The sequence below is a fragment of the Gavialis gangeticus genome, unplaced genomic scaffold, assembly GCF_001723915.1.
Source record: "Gavialis gangeticus isolate Ggan-Ray unplaced genomic scaffold, GavGan_comp1, whole genome shotgun sequence".
Taxonomy (NCBI): domain Eukaryota; kingdom Metazoa; phylum Chordata; order Crocodylia; family Gavialidae; genus Gavialis; species Gavialis gangeticus.
The window spans coordinates 34,316,306-34,335,725 of NW_017728994.1; the positions used below are offsets into that span (position 1 = coordinate 34,316,306).

At 47.6% G+C, this 19,420-nt stretch overlaps 1 protein-coding gene across 1 annotated transcript in view; it reads left to right on the forward strand.

Annotated features, from left to right (window-relative positions):
- Positions 1-18,561, forward strand: part of WDFY4 (WDFY family member 4) — a 376,632-nt gene extending 358,071 nt beyond the window's left edge. The window contains exons 58-62 of the mRNA XM_019502557.1: positions 5,325-5,504; positions 9,788-9,970; positions 10,082-10,169; positions 14,813-14,924; positions 17,098-18,561. Coding sequence (XP_019358102.1) covers positions 5,325-5,504; positions 9,788-9,970; positions 10,082-10,169; positions 14,813-14,924; positions 17,098-17,164 — 630 coding nt within the window. The 3' untranslated portion in view covers positions 17,165-18,561. The remainder of the gene's footprint in view (positions 1-5,324; positions 5,505-9,787; positions 9,971-10,081; positions 10,170-14,812; positions 14,925-17,097) is intronic.
- Positions 18,562-19,420: the final 859 nt, after the last annotated feature.

Below are 19,420 nucleotides of genomic sequence, written 5' to 3' on the forward strand. Positions count from 1 at the left end.
TAGAGCCATTGCCACTGCTGCTGCCTGGCCCAGAGCCAGAGCTGCCACACAGCATAAGCAGTGGCCAGGGCAGCAGGTTTGGGGGTGGTAGGAGTGGGGAGAGGGAGAGGGGTCAGGGACCAAGAGAGGGTCAAACTTGGTGGCGAGGGGACAAGTGGCAAGAGTCACACCCTGCTTTCCCCCCCGCTTCTGCTTTCCCTGCCACAGCAGTGGGAGGGACAAATTTAAGATGACTCTCCAATAATTAGATTCTGTACATGGAAAATTATAAGAAATGTACCTATTTACTCAGTTCTAAGATGAGTTTTTTTCCCCATATTGTGGGGGGGGGGGGACCCCTCATCTTATTTTCGAGTACGGAGGCAATGACTGCATCTCTGATTCCAATGCTGAGCTGCTGGTCCCCCACCACCAGTCTCTTGCAGCCTTTGCTCCTCCCCGCCTTTGTTCCCTGCCGTCACCTTTCCTGCCAACTCTTACCTTCCCCTTGCAACTCCAGCTCCAGCTCCAGCTGGGGCCCTGGTGTAGCTAGGGACAGGGAGCAGGAAGTGTATGCTGCATCCAGCTCCAGCCTGGCCGTGTAGTGGCATGTCTGACTCTTGCTCTGGCTCCAGGCCCAGGGCTAAAGCTATGTAGCCAGGCTGGGGCTGGAGGTAGCACATGCTCAGCTGGAACTGGAGCTTCAGGGGGTGGTGGGGTCAGGAGGGGCAGGCAGACAGGAGAGGGCAGATGCCAAGGGATGTAGGCAATGCAGGGGGGGTCAGACATCGGCGAGGTAAGTGGGGGGACAGGTGGCAAGGGGCAATCAGTGGTATGTACAAGCACCACAGGAGCCGGCTTGAGGAATGTGGACACCGGGGTGCAGGCACTGGAGGAGGAGAGTGGTGGAGGAGACAGGCAGCAATGAGAAGGGGTCAGACTTCTTGTCTCCCCTACTACTGACCCTCCCCTCCTCCCACTATCTATCCCCCCAGTAATTAGTTTCTAGACATGGAAAACAAATGTATACATTTTTCCATGTCTATAATCCCAGCTCCAGCCCCTCCATCCCCACATGTGGCCCTTCCCCCAACTTCCCTGCCTCCCCAAAGCAAGCCAGTTGCAGCCCCCACCATTACACCCCTCACCCCACAGTGCAGTCAGGAAGAGGCAATTGCTCCAGCCCTCCTGACCCCTGCAGCCCCCTGCTGAAAGGAGGGGGAGCCCAACAGCTTCTCTTCCCACCCCACCCTGTCCCTAGCCCCACTTTGACCCTGCCTCTGCTGCAACCACCCCACCACCCCCACCCTCTCCCTCCAGAGCTGACCCACCTGAGGACCACCCTATGGATGAGTGGGTGTTGGTCCCCTTTGGGCAACCTGTGGCTGCCAAAGCCAAGAGGAAGGCCCAAGATGCCTTCTACATCTATGGGAGGGAAGCAGGGCTGCTGTCAGGCTCCAGGCTAGGTGATGCCATGCACAAGACCCCTGCCGAGTTGGCTGACACCCCCCAGCAATCAGGTTGCTCAAGATTATGACCGTAAACATCTGCAGCTGCAGGATGGGTCTCCGCAACTGCCAGGTGTACTCCTTTCTTCGGGAGTGGGGTACTCTGTGCTCTTCCTGCAGGAGACCCACATAACTTTGGCCACTGAAGACAGCTGGCACCTGGAGTTGGGGAATGGGATGTTTTTCAGCCCCCTCATGGAGGCTTCCTGTAGGGTAGCCACCCAGCTGTCTCTGGGCCTGCAGCTGGAGATCCTCCAGGACACCGAGGTGGTGCTGGGCTGCCTGCTCCATCTCTTCAGCGACCACTGTCTTGTTTATGTTTGGGTCACTCTGTGGCCTGAGTGTCTGGGGCTGACCTGCTGGCATTTCAACAATAGCCTGCTGGAAGACATGAACTTTGGGCAGCCTTCCAGGAGTTCTAGCTGGCCTAGTGTGAGCAGCGGCCGGCCTTCCCCTTGGCTTGGAGATGGTGGGACATGGGGAAGGTGCACATTCAGCCCTTTTGGTGCAGCTGCACCTGGAGGCACACGCGGCTTAGGGAGGTGGGCAGGGAGCAGCTCAAGATGGAGGTGCTGGAGCTGGAGAGGCACCTGGCCACTGACCTAAACAACCCATCCCTCTGCGGAGAGTGTGGGAGAAGTGGGAGGAGATTTATGCTCTGGATGACTGCTGCGCCCACGGTGCACTCATCTGCTCGCACGTCCATCTTCTTCGGGAGATGGACCACAGCTCCTGTTTCTTCTGTGCCCTGAAGAAGAGGAGGGGTACCAGGAAGGACATGACTTGCCTCTTGGTGGGTGATGGCACCCTCCCTCACGGATCCAGGTGAAATGCAAGAATGGGCAAGAATGGGCAAGAACTCTTCTCCCTGGATCCAACCAGCACTGATTTCTGGGTCCTGTGGGATGGACTACTGCAGGTCAGTATGGGTGACTGGGACTAGTTTGAGGCTCCTCTCACCCTGGCTTAGCTCCTGGACATCCTTTACCTGATGGCCGGCAACACTGCACCGGGCATAGATGGGCTGACCGTGGAGTTCTGCTGGGCCTTCTGGGACATCCTTGGCCCAGATCTCACCACAGTCTGGGCTGAGTACAAAAGAGATGGGGAGCTCCCCCCTGTCATGCAGGAGGGCCATGCTGGCCTTCCTGCCCATGATGGAGGACCTCTATGACCTGAGGCACTGGCATCCTGTCTTCCTCCTGGCATGGATTATAAGGTGGCAGTGAAGGCCATCTCACTGCACCTGAGGTCTTTGCTGGCAGATGTGATCCACCATGACCAGTTGTATACAGTGCCATGGGAGATCCATCTTTGATAACCTGTACCTGGTTTGGGATCTCCCTTTCATGCACTGGGAGGGCCTGTCATTCGCCTTCCTGTCCCTTGACCAGGAGAAGGCATTTAACAGAGTGGATCATGGGTACCTCACAGGCACGCTAAGGGCATTTGGCTTTGGTCCCCACTTTGTGCAGTTTCTCCAGGTGCTGTATGCCTCCACAGAGTGCATGGTCAAGCTCAACTGAACTGTGATGGAGCCCATCCTGTTCAGGCAGGAAGTGTGTCAAGGCTGCCTGCTGTTGGGCCAGCTCTACACTGTGGTTCCTGAGCCATTTCTCTGCCTCCTGTGCAAGCAGATGGTGGAACGGGTGCTCTAGAACCTCGCCATGAGGCTGGTCCTGTCAGCATACACTGCTGCTGTGCTCCTCACTGTCCAGGACCCAGATGATCTGGTGCAGGTGGAAGCCTGCCAGTCCTTGTATTTGGTGACTTCCTTTGCCTGGATCAACTGGGTCAAGAACTCTGGCCTGACAGTGGGTAGGTGGTAGGTGGGCTTGTTCCCACCCATGCTTCAGGGCATCTGCTGGGGCATGAACTCACTGCTGTACCTGGGGGTCTGCTTTTCCCCAGGGAATTCTTCCCACTGGAGAACTAACAACAGCTAGAGATCAAGGTGCTGAAGCAGCTGCAGGCATGGGCAAGTCTGGTGTTCCCTTTGTGGGAGAGCACTGGTGATTAACCAGCTAGTCCTGTCTATTAATCATCATCAGGCACCTCTTTAACACACTGCCTATGCCCCCAAAGGTCCTGGCCAGACTCCAGAGATGGATGCTGGGTTTCTTCTGGCCAGAACAGCACTGGGTCTCTGTGCAGAGGTTCCCTGTAGAGGCTCTTTTATGGTGCTGCTAGCAATGTGGTCTGAGCCATTTGGGATGCACCTTCTTCCACCACCTCTGAGGGTTCCCGATTTGACCGGCAGCTGTTTTACCTGTGGGGACTCCCCAGCCAGGGCTTGGAGGAGCTTCTGGGCTTCTACCAGGACCTCCTCAGGGCCAGGAAGCTGGTTTCCACCCCCAAGTCCCCAGACAAGGTCGCCCAAGGCGCTGACCTCCTCGCCAAGCCCCTACGGAAAAACCCACAGTTGGTGGTGCTGGTGACAGAGGTGCCTTGGGTATGCCAGAGGATGGTCCTGGCCCATATCACCCATATCAGGGACCTCCTGGACTATGCCAAGCAGGGATGGGCAGATCCCACTGTGCTGGCCTACCACATGGAGCTGTCAGCACTGTGTGTGCTCTGCCACCTACTGCAGGAGCTCAAGGACGCTCCGCTCCCCACTGCCCTCGCCCACATTGTCAAGGCCCTGCACGAAGGCAGTCCCACCCCTCAATGTCCCCCAACCCTCGAGAACTCATCATGGGGCCCCTGCCTTGGTAGGCCCCACAGTACTCCCTACCTCACCACCTGGACAGGCTGGGGGACACCAAGCTGGTCCACTTTCATCCAGCTTGGTCCACTGCCATCAGCTCTACATGCTTGTGCTCCACACCATCCACCATCCTGTCTCCCCAGAGAACAAGTGGTGGTACACCCTCAGTGAGGGCAGGGGTCCCCCATGGACGAGTTTGTATTCCACCCTGTTCCTGTGAGTCAGACCTCAGCTGCTGGCTCCGACTTCGAGTGTGCCAGGTTGCAGCCCCTGCACCACCTGAGGTTCTGGCTGCACTATTCCCCTCACCTTTTTATTTATGCACTCCCTGTCTGTGGCCCCAGCAAGCCCCAGGACCTCCTGATCAACCTCTTCCTGGCCCTGGCCCTGGCCCTGGCCCTGGCCCTGGCCCTGGCCCTGGCTAAGGTGGTCGTGTACCTGGCCAGGAAGGAGGCTCTGGCCAAGAGGGTCCCCAGGGACTGTGGGGCCAATTTCCTCACCCTACTTCATTCCCGTCTCTGAGCAAGCTATCTCTGGGCAGTGTCCACCGACTGCTTGGACTTATTTGAGGGTCTGTGGGTGCTGTCCAGTGTGCTCTGTTCAGTGCCCCCCCCCTTGGCACTCCTGTTTTGAACCTTTGACCTCCACTCCCGTCCCTGTTTTTTCATTATTTGTCCCCAGTAATTAATTGCCATCCTTCTCTGTAGCCTCCCCATCTGAGGGAGGCTAAAATGTTATGTGGTGGGCCTGGGCCCACATCCCTGAAGGATGACAAATAGCCTTGGTCACGTGATGCCAGGAAGTGGATGCTGAAAGGGAGAGAGAACTGGGTATGATCAGGGTTTTCTCTACTGTTCCTCCCTCACTTGCAGCCTCCAGCATTTAAGGTATATTCAAAGTCAGAAACATATTGAACATCTTCTATACTTGGTAAAAAACAGAAGGCAGTGAATCAGAAATGTAACTGAAATTTCTCCTGATCGCCTTTATCCAAACATTTAAAAATGTTGACTATCAATAATTCTCTGATAGATTGCTTGTTTTTTTCAACCCAATGGCAATCAGAATGTGGTTCCCTAGTAAATTAACAAGTCTATTGTAATATTGTGTTTGCTTTTTGCCTGTAGACTTTGTATGGACACACCCAGGCAGTGACCTGCCTGGCCACCTCTGTGACCTATAGCATCATTGTGAGTGGATCTGATGACAAAACCTGCATCATGTGGGACCTGAACCAGCTGACATATATAAGCCAGCTTCCTACCCACGGGGCAAGTCTCTCTGCTGTTGCTGTCAGTGATTCAATGGTAAGATCTTCATTTATCATCTTTCTCCTGACGCATCCATGAACATTTCATGATAATTTAATGGGTGCTCTTCCCAACATAAAAACATCCTGAGAGGCTGATAAATTGATTTTTCCTTTTACAGAGATTGCTAATAGTAGTCTTAATGATGAGGAGAGCACTAAAAGCAGCATCCTAGACTGACGAGCTAAGTAGGAGTAACCATGCATAGCTTGATAGTAAGATTAAACCTCTTTGTTTCTGAAGTGGTTGGAGGAACCTGAAACATTGTCCCAGGGGTTTTTGTGTTTGGCTCACCCATAACCCTATTGCTTCCATTCGTTTCTCCTGACATCCATGTTATAGCAAAACCAACAGGGACTCATTACACCTGAGTCCTCGGCCACAGCCTACAAGCTCTGTAAACGCCTGAGTCAGCGGTCTCTGCCCACTCCCCACTAGCAGCTGCATGCTGCTCTTATCTTTTGCCTTCCAATTCTCTGCTGCTGTTGGGGGTGATAGCAGATTCATTTACCAGCAGTCAAAATGAAAAATGTGTCTGCGGTCTATCCCCAACCACACAGCTGCATATATAACATATCCCCACAAAAAGAATTAGAGGATATTGAGGTCATGATATTAAGAAACCAGGAAGTCAGACCATGCTCCACCCATCTTGAAGGTTTCACCTCCTTTAACAACTTAGTTTGTAAGCTTTCTGAGATGGGCCATCTTTTAGTTTGGTGTTTATTCAGTTGGGGTCCTCATCTCTAGAATTAATACATAATAATGGATCTTTTCACTAAAACCAGAATGATGGGATTTTCCAAAACACTGAGTGGCAAACGTCCAAAGCTTGTTGATGAAACTTCCTTTGATTCCACTTGGTCCAGAGAAAGATCAGCATGATGCATTCTTTATGATTCTTCCCAAAATCAAGTGAAGTAGTTCATGTATTTTAAAATTAACCAAGTGTCATCAAAAAGTGCTGACTTGTTAGAGCCACAGAAAGAAAACGCTTGTTTCTAGAACTGTTTTTACTGTGGCCCATGAACCACCTTGAAGCTTGCCCTGGAGGGAATGTGGACTCTATTATTTATAGCCCATTCAGCATCTGGCTTCTTTGCTAAGGCTATCATAAAGTGGACCATAACGGCAGTGGTGATGATTTTGATGTGGCATGAATACATTTGCATTAGATCACACTCAGTTGGAACAGATCTGGTCAGAAAGGTACCAATTGAAAGTGTTCTTGTGGGAAAAAGCCATTTGGTTAAAGCTTATGCTTCCCAGGGGAACTTGTCAATTATGACAAAGTTTCATTTAAAAAAAAAACTTGAGAAGTTGGAAATGATTCATTTTACCTTCATCATGAAAAACCTGTTTTGGTTTTGTACTTGAATTGGCCTTTTGTTTCACAACATAATTTAGATGATACAATTTAAAAAAACCACCAAAATAAAAAATGGTTCAGTTTTATTGATGTGAAATAGGTTGACTCAAAATTTAATTTGCTTTTTGGTTCTGCTAGAAATTTCAAAATCCTTTTTTTTTTCTGGGATGAAGCAGATTTATACATTGCAGAAAATTGTGTAAGATCCTTTCCATTGCCCAGATACTTCTAGAGGATGTGGCCTTGGGAGTTTTTTATATTGTGGTAGCACTGAGGTGCCTATGTCATGGGCCTGGACCCCACTGCATGGGCATTGTATAAACACAAAAGGGGCATGTCTACACATTCATTAATACACCGTAATAGTGCATTAAGTTTAGTACCTGTAATGACAGTTACTAAATGTGCTGTAATCGGCACTACTGCACATTAGTGCAAACGAGCGGTCTTTTTATGACATTAATGTGCAGTAGACTAAATCTACTGTGCATTAGTGCATTAGCGAGGGTTTTGCAGTAAAATTAGTCTACTGCACTTGAAGCATCTTGTATAGATGCACCCAAGCAGTCCTACAGAGCTTACCATCCAGGTAAGATGGTAAAAATGTTTTGTCTCCACTGAACGTGGTTGGATGTGCATCAGTGATCCAGACCTGAAAAACTCCTTAGCTTATTACTAACTTTTTGGTACCTTAGAGCCCTTACACTTTCACTTGCAGTGGTTGCAAATCATTGGAAGGTAGTGACATGTTAAAGATAGCACACATCAGAAAATAACCCTCACCTGTAAGGGAACAACTTTGCAATGCCACAAAGGTACTTAACTTGTGCTAAACTGCTTGAATGTGTCTGCTTGCATTTCAACTGCACTTAATAAGTGTTAAGTTGAACACCTGACACCACCCACAGGCTCCCTTACAGATGAAACAGTTTAAATTTCATCTCTTTAATTACTAGCAACTCTTTGTTTCAAACCCACATCTGTCTGTTTTAAGGATTTTCCTCTGAGATGTAAAGAGCTCTGGTCAAAAATCAGGAGGCGGCAGAGGCACAGTGTTTGCTAATCTAAACCAGATGCATGTTGCTAATCTAAGGCCAGGCCGGCCTCAGCCAGAAACAGATGCCTTTGTTGATACTGTACTATTTTGTCCAGTTCCTAGAAGGCATCAAAAATGGGAAGCTTTGGTGGAATTTAAATCAGGAGAGGGCAAACCTAAAGAGTTCAATAAAATACACTTTTTAAAAGACTTTGCAATATTACAAACATCACATCTGCTTCTGTGGCTTTGGAAACTGGTATGTTCCTTGTTCCTTAGCATTCAGAGATCTGTGTTTTTCTGTTCATACGTCTTACTTCACAGTCACCATTAAAGCTTTGCACACATGTTGTGTGGGTAGAGATTCAGTTGCAAAGGGTGTTTTCAGTATTAGGAGCATTGCTCCCATGAATGCAAAGCAGACCAGTGGCCCTCCAGTCATGTGTGAAACAGAATTAAAAGTGGTGTAACATTAAGCACCCTAAAAAGGGATAGAGGAGGATTGTGAATTTGATAGGTTCAGTAATTCACTGGGTGAACACTAATTCCTTACAGTTAATAATATTAAAACTTGAGGGCCAAGTCTTTGGGTAGTTTTTGTTTTCCCCTTTACTGCATTAAATCAACAGGAATTCTGCTAGAGAATGGGATGGAGTAAGGATCATACTAGTGAGTCCAGAGCTGGCATAAGGAAAATGATGCACTGGGTGAACTTGAATTTTGGCACTCCCCCGGAGCCCTCTCCCCAAGTCAGTGGTGCTGCTGCAGGCAGCGGCAGGCAGGCAGGGGCGCAGTCTAGCAGGGAGGCAGTGGCATGGTGCTCCAGGCAGGCAGGTAAGGCAGACACCACTGCTGCCACCCTCACTGTGCAGCCCAGCTCCTCCTGAGCAGCAGCTGAATGTGGGGGGCAGGCTCGGCTGGGCACTGCTCTTTCTGCCTGGGGTGGGACAGGGGGAGAGCACTGCTGCAAGCATGGCTGCTCACATGTGTATGTGCATGTGTGTGGTGCCCCCCTGACCACAGTGCCCTGCGTGGTTGCCCACATTGCCCACCCCTAAGTCTGGCTCTGAGTGAGTCCTTTATTCTTATTGTTGTCCCAGCACTAATAATTTCAGAGGAACAAAGTCATCATCATTTAATTTGTATCAAGGATGGAAGATTTAGAGTGCACCTTTCTCAGTATTATAGAGGTGCTCATCAGCATTGCTGTCTGAAGAACCTGTGGTCCAGTTTACACAGGGCTGTTGTGATACTGCCCATCACAGGATTGATATCATCCCTGTGCTTTTTTGTGCCTCAAATTTTCTTCATTTCCTAAACCTGGTTATCAATTTTTCAACTGAACATTCCTATCTAATTGAAAAGTCCTCAACAAAACACTCTCTACCCTTATGTTATATACTCACTCTATCTGGCCTTCTAGCATGTACTTCCTCACCAGGAATGATTAAAAAAAATCCCATCATATTTTTACACTTATTCACTGCAGGTCTCTTCTGTATCCAGTCTATATTTACTTCAGAGAGCCCAGTGCAGAATAAGAGCAGCTTTCACATGCCTTCCTTTGATTAATCTCTGGCCAATTTGCTTACAATATGACTGATCCCCGCTGTCAAGCTTTTTTCTGTTTTTTTTAAGTAATGATTGCTTGATGTAAAATGCAGAGACAAAAATGGGACTGTTTCAGATCCTGCAAGTTAATAGCAATCGTATAATTCCAGCATTTTTTTTATGAAAAATAAGTCCTTTTTGATGTGCTTTTGGCTAAAGGATCTTAAAAAGAAAACTAGGAATAAACAAACATTGTAGAAGTGCTCAGCAGCCCCCCAGTGGCAGCTGTGGGATCAAAAAATAATGCCCTTTTGTGTGTTACAGGGTGATATTGCCTCTTGTGCTGGATCCTACTTACATCTATGGACAATCAATGGTCAGCCTCTTGCAAGTATAAATACCACTGGCAGCCTGGAAGGGGAGATTATTTGCTGCTGTTTCACTGAAGTAATGGACTGGGATACACACAGTGTCATCGTTACCGGGGGCACAGATGGAATTGTGAGGGTAGGTGTTTCCCTTTGGGAAGCTGTTCTTGCTAAGCTTGTTGTGGATCATGGGCACGGTATGAACAAAGTGACTGGTCTTTGCTAAACCCTTTGTTGCTTTCTGATCCAGCTATGGAAGATGGAATATGCCAAAGCCCCAGGCCAGGTTGTTGGATCAAGACCACAAAAAGACACAACAGAAATTCTGGACAACAAAGGTATGGATTCCTGGTTCTGCAGGGAAACAGCAATGTTATGTGCCTTGTACATCTGTGAAAGGGAAGATGGTAAGGCTTGGAAAGGGTGATAAAAATCAGAAAAAGTGAGAAGTCTTCCCTTCCTCACCAACCAGGAAAAAAAATAACGTTATAGACATAAGCACCCAGTGCATGTTCTGAAATGAAACAGGAGCTTCCATTGCTTTTTATTTCCTGACTCTGGAAAGGCCAAAAGCTATGAAAATCACTTGTTTTACAATGTCTGACCCAAGCCACAACTTTGTGTCACTGCTTTTTGCTGTTGTGCACGCCCCTGCATGTGGGGTTTGGTTCAGGGCAAATTGTCCCAGGTGGAGTAGGGGAGGCCATACCTGGGGTCCTGGGGGCCTACTGGGACAGCAGCGGTGCTGATCTGGCTGCTTGGAACCGGGCCAGCAGCCAGAGTGTGGCTTTGGCCAGCCAGGCTCCATTTCTGGTGGCACACGCTGCTGCCGCTTGCTCCACTCCACATTTTTTCCCACAGCATTTTTGTAACACTGGGATATCCCAGTGTCAAATTTTGGCACCATGCTGCAAATAAGTAGCATGGCAATTGCTTGCATGTGTGCTGCATGCAGTTTGCGGTGCCTCGTCTGGATGTGCCCTAAAATCAGAGTGGTCATCGCCTCACCCCAGCTGGGAACCACATTTGTGGGATTAGTGTGTTTCCTACTGCTACAGACATAGGGAAATTGATTCTCATGTGGGTCATCAGAGAGGCACATGCTTTAAAAAGCCCATGGCAGAGAGAGAAGGCTATGCTTCAGGCATTGGGCACATTTCAGTTCACCTTAATTTTGTAACTCTGGACTCGCCTAGAGACAAGAGCTCTTCCTGGCTGAAGGCTGCGTGGCCTCTCTTCTGCACCAGGGAGACAGAACAGCCATGCAACAATCAGCAATGAATATAATGTTCTCCCAGTGCCTGGCCCTTGTCAGATCTCTCTTCAGAGTTATTGCAGGATTATCCCTCTCATCGAACATCTTCCCTCTTATGGAACAATCCCTCTTATGGGGAGCATCAGCTCCCTGTTCACTTCTGTGAGCCCAGATCCTGTTCCTAACTTTAAAGGCCCTCAGTAACACTCAATCAAGGTCTTCACTGTATGTGGTGCAGCTGAGTAGGGCTTAAAAAAATGGGTACCTTGAGACCTTCAGAACAGTTTGGGCAGTTTCACCCAGATTGCTTGATCTGCTTTCCACTGGATGCATTGCTTGTTGTCCCTGTTGTAATTGTGGTGCTCATCAGCTACTTAGTTCCAGCCCAGAGATAGCTGTCCTTTAGCAACAATGGGATGATTCTTACCTGCATGTGTACATTGTACAGCAATGTCCTTGTGGTCAGGTGAGTAGTATAGTTGTACTGTTACAACTAGCCTGGGGAAGGACTGCCGTGAGTTACAGAGCAGTGGCCAGATCATGCCTGGGGTACTAGCACTGGGAGGTGAGGAAGCTTGGTACTTCTAGGAGACAGCTGTCACCAGCAGGATTGGGCCCAAGATGAGTACTTGGTTATAGTTTCAGTAATTTTAGCATTCTTAATAAGCCACTCTGCTGCATAAATGTCAGGGAGAAAGAGTCCCCCTGTCACTGGCTAAAGCAACTGCTGAATCCAAAAGGGCCCAAGTGGCTAAAAAGTCTATTATTGTAACATCTGTGCTGGTGGCCATCATAAAGGGACCTGGCCAGCTTCCAGCAGTGCTCAGTGCCAAGCCCCACATGAGGATGGAGGAGTAGGGCCCCCTGCCTCTGCTCAGTTTGTTTGCTGCCTTTGTCATCTGCAATGAGATTGGAGGCTTTTCAAGGCAGTGTGAGACCAGCAGAGGGCTCCTGGTGCTTGGGTTTGGGTCTGCCTCCCTTCCCCCACTGCATTCCTAAGCAGCAGGTGGTTATACTGAGCTGAAGCAGGCAATACTACACCTATTGCAGCAAGTTAGGGGCATATGATACGATGAAAGTTACGATACCGATGTGGTAATAAAAGCAATTGAAGTTAAACTTCTCTGATCGAGCACATACAGGATCTGCCAGATGTCTTTAATGGTACAGTCTAACATCAGGGTTGGTTACTTTCCCAATGCATTTAAGTAAAAAAAATATGTGTGTTAACATGTATAAGTTATAACATTTATTTTTGTGACCCTCTTAAAGGCATGCCTAAGGCATTCCCAGTTGTTCCAATATTAAGTAAAGAGTTTACATAAAGATAGAACTAAGGATGGAACATCTGCTTAAAAAGATATAATACAGTAATCAGAATTACAAATGGGATTGTTGGAAGTGCTGAGGTATCATAGCGACACAAATCCCATTGACGAGGCTTCTTCTCCTAAGCCATTTTGGTGCTTGTAGAAATATTCTTATATATGTGGCCCCATAGGGGTGGCCTGACTGGATCAGACCAGTTGTCCACCTAGTTTGGTGTCATGTCTTCAAGGCAGCTAGTGCCAGATGCTTCCGGGGAAGGTTCAAAACCACACTGGTACCAGTAGTGGAATAATCTGCTTACCCTTCCCCATCTTGAGTCTTGTCCTGTCAGAGGTTGGTCGAAACCCTGAGCATGATACATTTGCTAGCATTAAATATACTCACTCTTGATAGTCCTGTGACCTATATAAATGCCAAAGCCATTTTAGAATCTTCCTGGATTCTTCACTTCAACAACTTCCTGTGGCAGTAAATTCTATAGCTTAATAATATAGGTATAATTATATGGGTGGTTCTAATTATTTAGGTAGTTTTTATTCAAGGTATACCCACAATGGAAATTTAAATACTTCTGAACTGTTTTCCTGAATTGGGGTTCCTAGGCTGAATATGGGAGCAGTGAAGAATGACTTTGCCAGTGCCTTTTGCAGAGAGAGTCATAAAAGAAGAAATATGTTGAATAGTGATATATAGATACATACTGACAGGGGTGTGTAACAGGGGGCCTTCTCAGGGCTGATTTGCCTTTTGCCCACCCACCTGTTTCTGGGCCAACCGCCGCCTTCTTGGCCACCACGCCTTGATGACATTTAATTAAGTTGTTAATTAAGCGGGAGGCTGCCCATTTTCTTGCTCCAATGCCAGGGGGCACTATCTGCAGCTCTGTACCTCCCCTACACCGCAGCCCGTGCTTCACAGATGGCATCCAAGTGTTACTCTCACTGGTTCCACACTGGGCCCCAGAATCCTACTATCAGAACCCCTCCAAGATCCTTCCATTCAGGTGGCCTACCCTGTCTTCATTCAGACTAACTACCTCCCTGAAACTATTTTCCTGTCTCGGGTGTGGTCCCCCTGGGAGCTTTGGCCATACAGGCCCTGGCCTCACCTTCAAGGCCAGTCAGAAACCCCAGGCCCTCTTAGCTCTGGGTGTCCTTCGCAGTGGGCCCCGGCCCTTTTGACTGTCCTGGTCCTGGCCCCAGCATTGACCAGTTGAGGGTACTCTCTCAATCAGGTCTGAGTCTCTAGCTCCACTCTCTCCCTTGGGGGTCTGCCCTCTGGGCCCTAGTAGCAGGTGACCCAGCTGGTTGTGGGGGCTGGGGTTAAGGCACCCTGACCCGCCTTTCACCAGGGTGGTGACTGGCCTGGCATTTTCTGGGGGCTCCCACACCACTGAGAGCCTCACCAGGCCACCCACTCCTGGCAGGGTGCAGTTTTAGGTCATGCCCAGGACGAGGAGCCTCCTAGCCATCCCCTACAGCTCCTCCGTTATCTCTAGGATGATACCAGCAGCCAGGCAGTGTTGCTGCCTGGCCAGCCAGCAGGGAACTGAACTATTTATATAGGCAGCCAGGATCAAAATGGCTGCTGCAATCAAGCACTTGCTGGCTGCTTGACTCTGGTCTTAAAGTGGCAGGCACAAACAGTGCCCTGCCACAGGGTGTAATAGACATACCTGCATGTTCCTTCACATGTGAGGCAGACACAGACACCCACACATACATACATAGAGCAACATCCTTAATAATTAAAGTTATCATACTTAATCACAGCAACCACATACTCCCTGAAACTCCTCAAATGATTTCAGCATCATTTTAAATGTTCTAATAGACCCGCAACTCATTCTATACATTAAAGGAAATAAAATTAATGCAAAACAAAGCCATTAAAAAGAGGAAAGTGACAATGATTATGTTGTTGTTGTTGAGTATATTTATGTGTGTGTGTGTGTCTATGTGTGTATGTGAAATGTTCTTAGCATTTAATTATTGGTTCTGTTATGAGCAGATTTAGATAAGTTGATAATACCAGGGCTTTATGTAATTTCTTTTTACTAGGCAATTATAGGCTGCATTATAGCCTGGCAGCAAGGTATTGTGGGGCATCTTATTAAGCATAGAGCCAGTGAAAACTGATGAACAATTTTGCTGAACTAGGCATGCAATTTAGAAAGCAATAATACACAAATCCAATTTAGCACACAATTGATACAGCCGCACGTCAGCACATGTAACTATCATAGCTGCAAATTAAATTGGGATGGGCCTACTTTGCAACAGCACAGGCTGAGATTAAATATATTTGTTCTCAACTTAACAACTTGCTGACCATAAATAATAACCTCTTCCCCCAAATAAACACTTTCTAAATATTTATGTTTAAACCACCCAACAGGTAACAAGGAAAGAAAACATCTTGTTCTCTGTCGGGAGTTAGATATCAGCATTGCCTTGAATGGAAAACCTAGTAAGAACAATCCAGCAGTGACAGCCCTTGCTGTATCCAGGTACAGTAATTTCTGGTGCATTACACCATGTGTCCGGCAGAGGACACAGTAGTAAGAATCCAGGTGCTTTTATTTTTTCTAAAAGTCTCAAGTAAAATATTTCAGCCATACTGAGATGTGACCTGTATGGATCTCATGAGCTAAGTGTGAGCAGGGGTATCTAGATTTGGAAATGAGATCTTCATGGAAATAAAATTAGACAGCTCTTGCAGGAAATAGTGGGAATGGCTAGTAACCACTGCTCCTGCCTTTGAGTTGCTGTAAAGCAGTGGTCTCCTCCAACTTTTTTAAGTTGGAGATCACTTTTAAAATTTAAAAGGAACCCAATATCTACACCCCCCCCCTCCTCCCTGCCCAGCAGGTAAGTCTGTGGGGAGGGAAGTGGCGGGGGGAAGGGTCATGGGGGGACAGGGCAGGTTGAGGCCCCAACCCTAGCCTCACTGCCTTTCTCATTGCTGGGGCCTTGATTTGCATCCCCTGCAATGGCAGCGGGGGATCGGACCAGAGCTGGAGCAGGGGCAGGTCCAGCACAGCCAGGGCAGGGCGGGACGGAGCCATGAGCAGCTCATTCAGGGAGCACGGGGAGGTGGGGCATGCAGCACAGGGTGAGGGGGCACATGCCCTCAGAATTGCATGGGGTGGGGCAGGCTGCAGCTGCCGGCTGGTGCTGGGCTGTTTCTGGCAGAGGTTGGGGCCGCACTGTGGTCAGGCTGGGCAGTGGTGGCGCTGGGAGAGGGTTGCGGGGGCTACAGCAAATTTTTGGGTGGTTGCAGTCCCCTGTAGTCCCACTCCCAGCACCTCCATTGCCTGGCCCAACCGCAGCATGGCCCCAGCCTCCACTGGGAACAGCCCGGCCTCGGCCGGCAGCTGCAGCCTACCCCAACCCACGCAGTTCTGGGGGCACGTGCCCCCCGTGCCCTCCCAGGCTGTGTGCGCCTCTCATCCTAGCCGCTTGCGCCTCCTTCCCACCCCACTCTGGCTGTGCAGGGCCGACCCCTGCTCCAGCCCCACTCCCTCTCACCACTGCTGGTGCCACTGCAGCACATGCACACACATTCAGCACCTCCCAGCCCAGGATCGACTGCAAGAGGCTCCGGGATCCACCAGTCAATCCCGATCAACCAGTTGGTGACCACTGCTGTTAAGCCTCTGTCTCAGTGGCTACTGGAGTTGCTGTCTTTTCAATAAGATAGGAAAAATCTGTAACCAGAATTGATCTTTAAGGGCACCTATACACATGCTGGACATCTTCTATGACGTGTTAATTAGCACATGTTGGAGCAGACTTGATTAACTGATTAATCAAGACTGCTGGAGTGTGTTAATTAGCATGCTCTAACAGCCTCTGCATCACATGTATTCAGCATCCCCATGCTTCAAAATGGTGGTGGGGGTGCCTGTTGAACAAGCTTTAATTAAAGTGCCCCCACTGCCATTCTGAAGCACAGGACACTGAATACACGTGACACTGCAGGCACTTTAATTAGAGCGGCTCTGACAGCAGCACCACCTCCACCCTGGAGCACATGTAAAGACACCGTAAGGGTCTGTGGCTTTGCTCTTAAAAATGAACATGGCCCCTACAGTTTTGACCGGTTACAGTGTTGTCCTCACTTGCTGTCCTGTAATATTCCTCTGTGCTGTTAAATACCTGCTGTGGTTCCTGTCCAGAAGCACTGGCATTTCATTGTTCATTGAAGTGATTCCTGCCTGTTTAGATTGGATAACACTTTTGAAGTGGAGTGTTCCTGTGACCTGAACCATTTTAGATTCAGCACTCATTAATCATGATGCCACTGAGTGTGCATAGGATACAGATACCAGTGAATAAAGTTAAGACATAACACTGGGGGTGAACTTTATTCTTGGAATTGCCTGACAAATAGATTTAATATTTGTGGGTGCGTGTTGCTACTGGAGATGGATGCAAACAGGGTGTTAAGGTTCAAGTTTTGATCTGTCCAGGGACCATAATGAGCCAAACCAAACCTTGGATCCAAGCAATACTAAACTCTGGGCAAGTTTGAATCTGAAGCCTGGTCTAGTCTGTTCTTCAGGTTTCATGCCCACCATCAAAGCTGCTCTCCAATTCAGTGTCTTGATCCTGTGTTTTCAGTTTTGATTTTGTTATTAAACACTGTTCTTTTCTTTTCTTCTTTTTTTCTCTTCCAAGAAACTCTTCTAAGCTCCTAGTTGGTGATGACTGGGGGAAGATACATTGTTGGTCCATGGATGGGTAGGAAGAAATGACAAGGAGCTCTTGTTCTCAACCACTGTGAAGTCTGGATGGAAAGAAAATTATTCCTTCAAAGCATGCAGGAATTGGAATTGGAATTGGAAGAACGGAAAGGGCACAGAGGGGAATTAATTTAATAGGAGACAGTGGATTGTAGGAACAAGTTTGGAGCAGATAAAAATGTAAGAAGGGCTATACTGGATCAGAATAATGGTCTTTATAGTCCAGTATTTTGCCTCCAGTGGTGGCAAGTAGTAGATGCTTTCAAAAGAGAGTATAGAAATAGGGCACATCTAGAATGATTTCTCACTTGCCATACCCTCTGTGGCATCAGCCATCATTGGTTTAAAATATCAGAAGATACTTTCTCGATTGTTCTATTGAATAGCTATGAATGGAACTTTCCTCCATGACTTTGTCTAATCCCTTTTTAACCTGGTCATATTCTCTACTTCTACAACTGCCTGTGTCAATGAGTTAACTATGCACTGTGTAAAAATGTACTTTCTCATGTTAGTTTTAAACTTGCTTTCTGATCATTTCAATGGGTGCCCCCTAGCTCTTATATTCTGGGAGTTGGTAAATAATGATCCACATTCACTTTACCCAAACACTTCATAGTTTTATAGACCTCTATCATATCCCCCTCTACCTTTCCCTTTCTGAACTGAAGAAACCTAGCCGTTTTAGTTTCTCTTGGTACAGCAGCTACTCCATATTCCTGATCATCTTGGTTGCTTTTCTCAGTATGTTTTCTAATTTTACTACTTCCTTTCTAATACACAGAGACCAGAACTACATGACACATTCAAGATGTGGATGCACTGTAGACTTAGAGTAGCATAGGGATTTTTTTAATGTTTTGTTTTCAATTGCCTTCTTAATGATACCTAACATTTCATTGGCTTTTTTTGTCACTGCTGCACACTGAGCTGACATTTTTAGAGAACTATGTACAGTGACTCCAAGGTCTGTTTCCTGAGTGGTAACAGCTAGTTCAGAGCCCAGCACTGCATATGTATAGTTGAGGTTCCCTGTAATAAGGATGCAGAACTTGATACTGTGGTACATTATTGGTCCTGCTTTCCAAAGTAATAGGGTCCAGTCCTGTCTACACCACACATACAAATTATCAATATGTTTGCTAATTAGAATCACTACCAGTGGGATAAAAATCTGTTGGTGTGGCCCCTGTAACAAACCAGACTCATGTTCCTTCTGGATTCCAAGAAAATCACTAAGAATTTTACCACTGGCTTCGGTAGGAACAGATCTGTAAAAGCTAAATATTGCTGGAACATGGAATAGCAGATACTTCTTGGTATGTACATTCAAAGAGCATATAATTTTCCTTTGTATAAAGTCTTTTTTATGCTAAGTAAAATCAGGCTGTTTACTAATAATGAGTTAAAGTTGTTCAATTTACTCAGTGGGTAATGGGCTGAAATTTTTTAAACCTCAGATTTGGTTGGTGGTTGGTAAACGTCATTCTGGGATGTTGATTACAGCTCATAGGGTTTCTTTCTTCATGGACAATACAAGTGGTGTGCTCCAGCTGTGATCCTAGCCAGTGCTTACAGTTAAAATTAGCATTCACAAAAGACCAAAACCAGTCCATTGAAATCCATGGAGAAGCAACCAGTCAAAACAGCTTGATGGCTATCTCCAGTTCCCAGAGATATCAGCAGAGGGTGGGATTTATGAACCAGTCATGCGTATGTAAAGTTATTGAGACTTCTAGAAGGGATGATATCACATGCATTGGAGATGCCTGTGCTGTAGTGTATTTGGGGCCTAGGAGGTAGTATCATCACAGCTCTTTTCTCACCAATCAGGCCTTACATTCCATCCAGAAGCAGGGTGCCACTCTTCATCTCAGTATTTCATAGATGCACATGATCTGACATCACTAGCTTTCTTTGTGTTGGAGCCACAACCCCCACAACGGTTCATTTGGAGGCTGCCATAGATGGGGGGGTGGGGTGGAGACAGGGATTTTGAGTCTGGAATATAATAGTGATCCCCATACTTGGAGGCAGAAACCAAATAAGGAAGAAGATTCAAACATTAATATAAGTGGGCAAAAGGAAGCTTTATTCTTTTCCTGCTGCAGCTTCCCTGCCTCCTCCCAAGTCCTGTGGTAGCACCATTGTCTAAGCCTTAAGTGGGAGGAGCGGTCAGCCAAATCCTAGTGGTTGCAAAACTTTCTCTTGTGCGTGGATGACCTCTATCTGATGCAGGGAGTCTACAGGCTGATGAG